The sequence below is a fragment of the Polyodon spathula genome, unplaced genomic scaffold (assembly GCF_017654505.1).
Source record: "Polyodon spathula isolate WHYD16114869_AA unplaced genomic scaffold, ASM1765450v1 scaffolds_1228, whole genome shotgun sequence".
Taxonomy (NCBI): Eukaryota; Metazoa; Chordata; class Actinopteri; order Acipenseriformes; family Polyodontidae; genus Polyodon; species Polyodon spathula.
This window is the reverse complement of record NW_024472711.1, coordinates 6,913-15,967: the sequence shown is the minus strand read 5'-3', so window position 1 is coordinate 15,967 and position 9,055 is coordinate 6,913. Positions and strand designations below refer to the sequence as shown.

Genomic DNA, 9,055 nt, shown 5'->3' with positions numbered 1-9,055 from the left:
TCTACTGTTATAGCTTCGGGTAGACTTTTATTTTTGCGATATCATTTTTGTAGATTTCTTTGATTATATGATGTTAAATAAAAGATCTAAATTATGTTCATATAGTTTTTTTTCTTTTTTTTCGATTCTAAAATTCAAGGTGATGTAAATCTTTTGGCCAGAGCTGTAGATTCATCGTCCTATGTTCGCTAATCCAAACGATCTCTGCGATCTTGTTTTTATTTTTTACTTATTTCAGATTCAATATTATAGCAGACAAGGCTTTTATTTTATTTGATTATGGCACAAATTGCAAATCAGCGTGTACGGAATCTGCCTTATGCACTGTAAATACGGGATAAACACGAAATAAGGGGTGGAGCAGTGAGAGGGTGAATAATAATCAGTAAACCACCTTCAGAGATCTTCTGCAGACGAGACAGCATCTGAGCCAGTTTCTGCTGCCTCTCCGCCAGCTCCCCCCGGCCCGAGAAATCAACCCGGAACAGAGCCATGATCGAGTCCACGATCTACAGAGAGCAGAGCCCGGGGTTAGGGTGGGGGAGAGAGAGGGAGAGAGCGAGAGGGACAGGGAGAGAGAAATCAACCCGGAACAGAGCCATGATCGAGTCCACGATCTACAGAGAGCAGAGCCCGGGGTTAGGGTGGGGGAGAGAGAGGGAGAGAGCGAGAGGGACAGGGAGAGAGAAATCAACCCGGAACAGAGCCATGATCGAGTCCACGATCTACAGAGAGCAGAGCCCGGGGTTAGGGTGGGGGAGAGAGAGGGAGAGAGCGAGAGGGACAGGGAGAGAGAAATCAACCCGGAACAGAGCCATGATCGAGTCCACGATCTACAGAGAGCAGAGCCCGGGGTTAGGGTGGGGGAGAGAGAGGGAGAGTGCGAGAGGGACAGGGAGAGAGAAATCAACCCGGAACAGGTGAGATCGAGTCCACTTTCTACAGAGAAGATACTAAGGGAGAGAGAAAGAGAGAGAGAGATAGAGAGAGAGATAGAAAGAGAGAGAGGAGAAACTGCATTTTAGTGCAGTACAGTACAGCTATTGTGTGTGGAGGTGCGTCTATGGTGAATTGCTTTAGCAAGGTAATGTGTCAATTATTGATCACCCTCTTTGATACAGTATATGTACAGCGTGTGTGTGTGTGAAGGGGTGTCTATGAAAACATATTAATAATAGATCTGCCCTACAGCATGTGTGTGTGTGTGTGTGTGTGTGTGTTGGGGGATAGATAGATCTGCCCTCACCAGCAGTTTGAAGACCCCGGCCTCTTCGTGGAATTTCGCTGCCACAAAATCCAGCAGCTCCATCTGGTGCTCACCTAGGGAGAAGCAGGGGGACACGACACTGTCCAGACGACTGAATCGGCATGCTTTTAACTCAGAGGACTGCACACCTCTTCATACAGAACAGGTGCGATGGGGGGGGGACACGACACTGTCCAGACGACTGAATCGGCATGCTTTTAATTCAGAGGACTGCACACCGCTTCATACAGAACAGGTGCGATGGGGGGGGGACACGACACTGTCCGGACGACTGAATCGACATGCTTTTAATTCAGAGGACTGCACACCGCTTCATACAGAACAGGTGCGATGGGGGGGGGACACGACACTGTCCGGACGACTGAATCGGCATGCTTTTAATTCAGAGGACTGCACACCGCTTCATACAGAACAGGTGCGCTGTCAGGATGACTGAAACGAAGCTACAGTGACAGAGCTGCTCCCGGGCTAGTTTAATATTCAAACAGTGTCGCACCTCCGTACCGCCTGCATCTCTATCTTTAACACTTCTTTTTTTTTTTTTTAATGTCCCAATCCTAAAATTGTAGGTGATGGAAAATTTATGGCCATAGCTGTGCAGGGTTAGGGGAGAGCTCTCTTACTGGTGTAAGGGTTAGGGGAGAGCTCTCTTACTGGTGTAAGGGTTGTGTGTGTAGGGGAGAGTACTGGTGTAAGGGTTAGGGGAGAGCTCTCTTACTGGTGTAAGGTGTAAGGGTTAGGGGAGAGCTCTCTTACTGGTGTAAGGTTAGGGGAGAGCTCTCTTACTGGTGTAAGGGTTAGGGGAGAGCTCTCTTACTGGTGTAAGGGTTAGGGGAGAGCTCTCTTACTGGTGTAAGGGTTAGGGGAGAGCTCTCTTACTGGTGTAAGGGTTAGGGGAGAGCTCTCTTACTGGTGTAAGGTTAGGGGAGAGCTCTCTTACTGGTGTAAGGGTTAGGGGAGAGCTCTCTTACTGGTGTAAGGGTTAGGGGAGAGCTCTCTTACTGGTGTAGGGTTAGGGGAGAGCTCTCTTACTGGTGGAGGGTTAGGGGAGAGCTCTCTTACTGGTGTAAGGGTTAGGGGAGAGCTCTCTTACTGGTGTAAGGGTTAGGGGAGAGCTCTCTTACTGGTGTAAGGGTTAGGGGAGAGCTCTCTTACTGGTGTAAGGTTAGGGGAGAGCTCTCTTACTGGTGTAAGGGTTAGGGGAGAGCTTTCTTACTGGTGTAAGGGTTAGGGGAGAGCTCTCTTACTGGTGTAGGCGCGCGCGTACAGCACGTTGTCCAGCACAGCGTCCTGGTCCACGTTGAATCGGTCAGCGATGTCCTTCAGTCGATCGGGGCGGCTGTGTGGCGGCAGGGATAAGGAGAGCAGCTCTTTTCAAATACAGTCACACCGCTGGCCTCTCTCTGTAAGAGATGGGGTCCTGAAGTGATATCCAGAGGCCCAGATTAATTACATGCCCCCTTTATGGACTGCAGGAACCCCACAGTAAAAGCACAGCAAAATGTAACAAAGCACAATGAAATCTAAAACAGAGGGAAGCATTGTAAAGCACAAAGAGGGCTGGCAAAGCATAGAGAAACATTGTGAAGCACAGAGAGGTCTGGTAAAGCATAGGGAAGCATTGTAAACCACAGAGAGGTCTGGTAAAGCACAGAGAGGTCTGGTAAAGCACAGGGAAGCATTGTAAAGCACAGAGAGGTCTGGTGAAGCACAGGGAAGCATTGTAAAGCACAGAGAGGTCTGGTAAAGCACAGGGAAGCATTGTAAAGCACAGAGAGGTCTGGTGAAGCACAGGGTAGCATTGTAAAGCACAGAGAGGTCTGGTAAAGCACAGGGAAGCATTGTGAAGCACAGAGAGGTCTGCATAGGGCAGCATTGGCGGGTGTGGCCGAGCTGGGAAGGATACAAGGTGTTCTCCGTGTCGATGAAGATGATTTTCCCTCCAGAGTATCCCGCTGCTCCTGGGAGCTGAGCCGTCACTAGAGAACAGCAGCAACAACAGAGAGAGAGAGCAGAGTGTTCATATAGCAGAGTGTTCATATAGCAGAGTGTTCATACAGGACTGGATCAGAGAGAGGCAAGGGAACCCAGTGCATGAATGAGGTCTGGAATCAATACCACCCATTCTACTGCAGAAAAGAGTGTTCAACTCTGCTTACTGTAACAGGGAAGGGAATCTGACTCCAACTGCATAGCAGTTTGATCCAGTCCTAGTTTCACTAGGAGTTTAATAATAAGACACACCTGAGATTGTTACCTAGACACACTGGGGGCTGGTCAAGCTGGTAGCAGTGAAATCTGGAATGGATCACACTGCTGTGCAATGGGAGTCTTATTGCTATACCTGTGTAAATCCGTGCCGGGACACTTATTCAAATACTGGAACTGCTGGAAATGTATTCGTTCATATAACAGAATTGATAAATATCAGAAAGATGAAAAAAGAACCCAGTGCATGAATGAGGTTTGAAATCAATAGCACCCACTCTACTGCACAGAAGAGTGTTCAGCTCTGCTTTCTTTAATAGGAGGCAGAGCGCCAGCTTATGACTCTCGCTGCCAACCAGGGTACCCGAATGTATCTTGATGTTCTGCACAATAAACCCGCCTGCTTTAAAACTGATGTCCGGCTCTGTTTGAGTGTTTGCTTCACACGGGTCTCCCTGTTTGAGTGTTTGTTTCACACAGGTCTCTCTGTTTGAGTGTTTGTTTCACATGGGTCTCTCTGTTTGAGTGTTTGCTTCACACGGGTCTCTCTGTTTGAGTGTTTGTTTCACATGGGTCTCTCTGTTTGAGTGTTTGTTTCACATGGGTCTCTCTGTTTGAGTGTTTGCTTCACACGGGTCTCTCTGTTTGAGTGTTTGTTTCACACGTGTCTGGAGAGCAGACGGCACTGGGTTTGAAGTGCGATTTCAAACGACTCACCGCAGAGCGTGTGGGAGAGCTGCGTCTTTCCCGTCCGAAATTCTGAGGAAACAAAAGGAAACAGGGACGAAAACAGCTCAGGGCCAGCTAGAGAAATGAGTATGTGTGTGTGTGAGAGAGTGTGTGTGTGTGTGTGTGTGTGTGTGTGTGTGTGTGAGTGTGTGTGTGTGTGTGTGTGTGTGTGTGTGTGTGTTTGTCTGACATGAAATACTACTGTACTACTATTATGACTTCCAGTAGACTCTTTTTTTTTGCAATATCATTTTTTGGTTTCTTTGATTAGATACTGTTAAATAAAAGATCTAAATCATGTTCACGTTTTTTTTTTTGTTTTGTTATTTTTTTAAATGTCTCAATCCTAAAATTCTAGGTGATGCAAAACATTTGGCCATAGCGGTACAGGTGGGCAGATACATTCAATAAGTGAGACTCACACACACGCACACACACACACACGCACACACGCTGTAACTCACCTCCAAATGCTTCAGTGATGGCCATGCTCTCAACTCCTCCTCCTAACAGTTTGCTACAGAGACAAACAGGGAAGAACTCAAACTACACTCACTGCTGGCTCTCAATCCTGCATGCATCAGCGGAAAACAACGCACTGCACTGCGCCTGTAGCACACTGTGGCACAGCAATCTTTAAATGACCCCTGTTTTGTCGTATTTTTAGATATTTTTGATTTTCTTACTTTCTTTTTGGAAAAAAAAATCATTCAGAATTTATTTAACACTAGGAAAAATATTCATAAACTTGAACAAAGCGCTGTTTTGAAATGGTGGCGAAAGTAATCGCGTTGGTATTCGTTCACACACACAAAGGTTAGCATCACACTATAGAATTAACCAATTCTGCTTCATAAAGTCAAGTGAAACCTGCTGAATAATGTGACATTAACATGTTGAATTGCACGCTGCTTTGTAGTTTCCCATGTGCTTAACGAAAAACTGACAAAATATCACTGTACTACTATTATTGCGTCCGTAGACTTTTGCGAGATCATTTTGTAGTTTCTTTGATTGCACAATGTTAAATAAAAGATCTAAATTATGTTCATAGTTTTATTTTGTCTCAATCAAACTCTTGGTCACAGCTGCACGCTGGTGTTTTTTCAGCGCTGTCGTCTTACTCAAACTCCTGGCTGCCTGTGGAGATGTGAAACACTGTCTTCCTCTTCTCACTGTACTCGAAGGCTGTCAGAAACCCGGGCTCCTGAAACACACACACACAGGGAGACACTGAGACACAGACCCACACAGAGAGACACTGAGACTCTGAGACACAGACCCACACAGACAGACACTGAGACACAGACCCACACAGAGAGACACTGAGACACAGACCCACACAGAGACACAGCGACACAGACCCACACAGAGAGACACTGAGACACAGACCCACAGAGTCACACACACACAGAGACTCTGAGACACAGACCTTTACAGACACAGACACACACACACACAGACACTGAGACACATACCCACACTGAGACACTGAGACACATACCCACAGAAACACAGGAACACACTGAGACACTTACAGAGACTCAGACCCACAGACACACACACAGAAACACAAAGAGAACACAGAGCCACACAGAGATACACACACAGAAACACACTCAGAAACACAGAGACACACAGACAGGAACACATAGAGAACACAGAAACACTGGTGTGAGATTTGGGGGGTGTGAGGTGTGAGGTTTGAGGTGTGAGGTGTGAGGTGTGAGGTTTGAGGTGTGAGGTGTGAGGTGTGAGGGGTGGGGGGTGAGTGTTCCTATTGGTAGTGAAGGCTGATGCCCAGCCCAGTTTAACCCTTTTATTTTGTGCCTGTGTTTGTGTTTGTTCAATAAGCATGCGCACCAGCCCTTACACGGCAGCTTCCTGTCTTGGGGTCTCTTTCCTGCCGGTCACAGCCTGGGCCGTGACGCTGCCCTGTCAACAAGACGACAGTAAAGGGAGGTTCCTCACCACCAGCTTGTTGGCTGCCTCTTTGATCTTGTCCACCTTGGCCTCGGACAGCCCCTTGATGTTGCACAGAGCGCGGCGTGTCATCATCTGAATGCCCTTGACAGTGCAGATCCCCACAGTCTTCAGCTTCTTGATGTCAGCCACGTTCTGAGCGGGAGGCAACGTTAAAACATTCAAACTAATATCGCACAGGAGGATTGGGGATCCAGAGGTTAGAGGAAGGGGCTTGTTATGGGTGCTGTTGATTTCAGACCTCGTTCATGAAATGGGTTCCTTTGCCTCTCTCTGATCCAGTCCTTTATACATGATATGAATGACTACAAAAGTGGTCTAAGCTAAAGTCAAGTAGTCTAGAGTTTCGGCTAACATCAGTATATTTAAAAGGGACGTTTCTTATCGCTTACAGCTTCCTAATAATATTTCATTTCTTACCTGCTGTTAGATGTGTTCTGTATTTCTCAGATTCAGTTTCTCCTCCCCTCGCTTTACCCCACAAACTTTTTTCAGAAGCTTTGGTTTTTTTTTTTTTTTTTTGTTTTTTTTGTTGTTGTTAAGGATGGTAACCATGGATCATAATTAGGTCTTGAATTTTTCGATTTTTATTCCCCCTAATGTTAATTAGTAGCTGTCTCTAACATCCATTCTAATAAAGAGAAAACTATTCATTACAAACTGGGTTTAAGATCTGTTTCCTATGCTACAATCAAAGAGATTTTAAATGCTGGATTTGCTATCCACTCTGGACTGGGGCAAACAACACAAGCACACCGTTCAAGAATGAAATGCTATTGGGATGAGGGATGAGCAAGTAACAATATTTGTCACCCCTGTCTGTCCGATTCTGGCTCGGTGAAGGTGAAAAACAGGTGGCCATGGCTTTGTAATTACCAGCTTTTTTTTTTTCTGAGTTGAATTAGAATCGGTTCAAAATGAGGTTAAAGGGACGTCGAGCGATCAGAAACAAAACCCGAAAACTCCAAGCCCCCTATCATAATGAAGCAGGGACGTCTACAGCACTCTGCATAAAAACGCTGCCCCTCTATTACAGCGGAGGGGCGCTGACCTCTCCGTGCTTCTGCTGTACTCACAATTCCATGTTTCTGCAGGAGATCGATGTCCTGGAAAAACAACTCCTGTTCAAGACAAGAGAGAGAAGAAAAGGAATCAAGGGAGTTGGACCTGTCTGTGACTCGTTAGCCTCCTCCTGTCCATCAAACACTTCCTCGCGTTGACTTTTACAACAAGGTAACGTTAGGGTACAGTGAACGCTATGGGCATGTGAATCAGGAGGAGAAGGTAATTACTATCTGTTCTCTTTGACTCGAATGGATTAATATATTGTTGCTGCTGTATTAGAAGGATTGATATACAGCCAGTATTCAAGAAATGAATATAAAGCCTGTTTCAAAGCCCTTTATAAATCCCTATCGCATTGCATTGCATTGCATTGAATTGCAATGTATTGCATTGCATTGTATTGCATTGCATTGTACTGTACTGTATAAGAGAGAGCAATGACCATGCCCTCAGAGGAATACACAAATGCGTGCTTCTCGAACCCGGTCCTCTGGCGGACCCCCCCTGTCTCTTCTGGTCTCATTCTAACTGACCTCTCAATTACTTAAACTCAACGCTCAACTGAACTGATAATTTGCTTAATAATTTCACTTTTTAAAGTTTTCAGCTCCTAAAAAAAGAAGTTGCAGATTTCAAGTTACTCATGGTACAGTTCTACAGTCAACTTGAAATCTGCAACTGTTTTAAGAGCTGAAAACAATAAAAAAAAAGCCCAATTATTAGTTCAGTTCAGGGTTTAGTTTAGCTGGAATGAAAACCAGCAGAGACAGGGGGTCCCGAAGCCCTGCCCGAGGCAGTTGTAGAGAGTTAGTTTAGTTAGAATGGCTTGAAGTTTTTTTGAACCCTGTTTTAATACTTCGTCATCCTGGAAGGCCACTTCATCCTCCACCACCTGGTCTTCAGCTGATTTCATAGCGACAGGGAGCTGGGGGGGGGACACTGTGGAGAGAGCAGAAGGGCTGTCAAACTCCGGTCCTGCTTTCTGGCTTTCGTTCCACCCCCCTCCAGCTCTCAATTACTTAATTGGTCTAATTATTTGATTAATTGGACAACTTCTCTCCCAGGCCTCACAATGTTTCACAGGTCGGGCAGCTTGAATCAAACACATTCTTATGAATCATCATCAACTGTAAAAAAAAAGAACAAATATTAAAGACAAACGAATGACGAGATCAGCGAATTGAGAGCCGAAGTCGAGATGAAAACCAGGAGACCCCGCAGGGACCCCTCGAGGACTGGATTCTGACACCCACGGGGCGCAGGGCGAGCGTCTAGTGAAACCTGCACCTCCTTTACCTGTCTGCTCATTAAACAGGTGAGAACACAGCGGCAGGGTGAAATAAAGCAAGAGGCAGCTTTGCAGGGCTCGGCAAAGGCTTAAAGAAAGTGCACTGGAGCCCAGCTGAAGCTGCAGGAGTGTGTTTTGAGGCAGAAACAGGGATCTGATAAGAGGAGGTATATTCAACCTTGTGCTAAACAGGTCTACAGCTACGGACAAAAGTCTTGCATCACCTAGAATGCAAACTACATGAAAAAAAAAATAGATTTTAATTCTCCAGATGATGAAGCAAACCATTAAATGAATCCTGAACAAACTCACAAACTTTATATATTAATGCATTGCCATACACGACTGGGTTATGCCCTTTAATTGAAACATCTGACCTCAATTGAAATATTTTCAGTAATAAAACTTTTAATTGTGATATTAATACTAGACTAGTTTGTTACACAGTACAGGTGACTTAAAAAAAAATAATAATTAAAAATACAAAATCGTGTTAAAAACACAAAAACTTCTAC

At 45.4% G+C, this 9,055-nt stretch overlaps 1 protein-coding gene across 2 annotated transcripts; it reads right to left on the bottom strand.

The window, feature by feature from the left end:
• Positions 1 to 250: 250 nt before the first annotated feature.
• On the bottom strand, positions 251 to 8,848 carry dmc1 (DNA meiotic recombinase 1). Of its 2 annotated transcripts, none has more exons than XM_041242231.1 (10): positions 8,109 to 8,848; positions 7,264 to 7,308; positions 6,176 to 6,322; positions 5,329 to 5,411; positions 4,669 to 4,721; positions 4,193 to 4,234; positions 3,174 to 3,246; positions 2,515 to 2,606; positions 1,247 to 1,320; positions 251 to 509 (listed from the first exon to the last, which is right to left on the bottom strand). In XM_041242231.1, exons 1-10 carry the CDS (start codon positions 8,163 to 8,165, stop codon positions 318 to 320), a joined length of 858 nt encoding a protein of 285 aa, XP_041098165.1. In that variant the 5' UTR covers positions 8,166 to 8,848; the 3' UTR covers positions 251 to 317. The 2 variants fall into 2 exon arrangements, with proteins under 2 accessions (XP_041098165.1, XP_041098166.1); XM_041242232.1 differs by having other exon boundaries at positions 437 to 833.
• Between the last annotated feature and the right edge of the window lie 207 nt (positions 8,849 to 9,055).